Source organism: Sphaeroforma arctica (assembly GCF_001186125.1).
Source record: "Sphaeroforma arctica JP610 unplaced genomic scaffold supercont1.10664, whole genome shotgun sequence".
Classification (NCBI taxonomy): domain Eukaryota; class Ichthyosporea; order Ichthyophonida; genus Sphaeroforma; species Sphaeroforma arctica.
Window position 1 is genome coordinate 366 of NW_014029894.1, and position 547 is coordinate 912.

Sequence of the window (547 nt, forward strand, 5' to 3'; positions counted from 1 at the left end):
TGTTTAAGCGAATTCGCTTGTATGAAGTAAGTAGAGAGTGGTGTGGGTAAGCTTGGAGTATCCTATTGGTACAACTTGTGCGAATCATTTGGCGCAGGTGATGGTCAAAGTATAGTGCGTCGTCTGTGCTTGAGATTGCTAATTGGCGTAGCTGAGAACCTGGATATGGTGGTGGCGGTGTGCTTGAACCGTAATATACGCACACTTATGACCATTCTTTCTCTTATATAGGATCAACGTATGAAGCTGGTGAACGAAGTACTGGCGGGTATGAAGGTCATCAAGTTGTATGCCTGGGAGAAGCCTTTCCTGGCTACCCTGGGCCGTGCGAGAACGGAGGAGTTGAATGTGCTCCGACGAATCCAGTACTTTGGTGCAGGTACGAGTCTCTCAGTTGTGGAGGTGGGCGTAGATGTGCACGCCTACGAAACACCCACAGCCACATATGTTTGTGCATATGTAGCGTGGTTAACTGGTATTCGCCTGTGTATATGTCTATGTCAGTACGTCCCGCATCTGGAACATCACCCCGTTCATATTAATCCAC

The 547-nt window shown here is 48.1% G+C and overlaps 1 protein-coding gene across 1 annotated transcript; it reads left to right on the top strand.

The window, feature by feature from the left end:
• Positions 1–231: 231 nt before the first annotated feature.
• Positions 232–402, top strand: SARC_17410 (hypothetical protein; the record flags this gene model as incomplete). The annotated part of the gene is made up of 1 exon (XM_014288494.1): positions 232–402. A coding segment is annotated over one exon (171 nt), but the record flags the coding sequence as incomplete, so codon positions are not given.
• Positions 403–547: the final 145 nt, after the last annotated feature.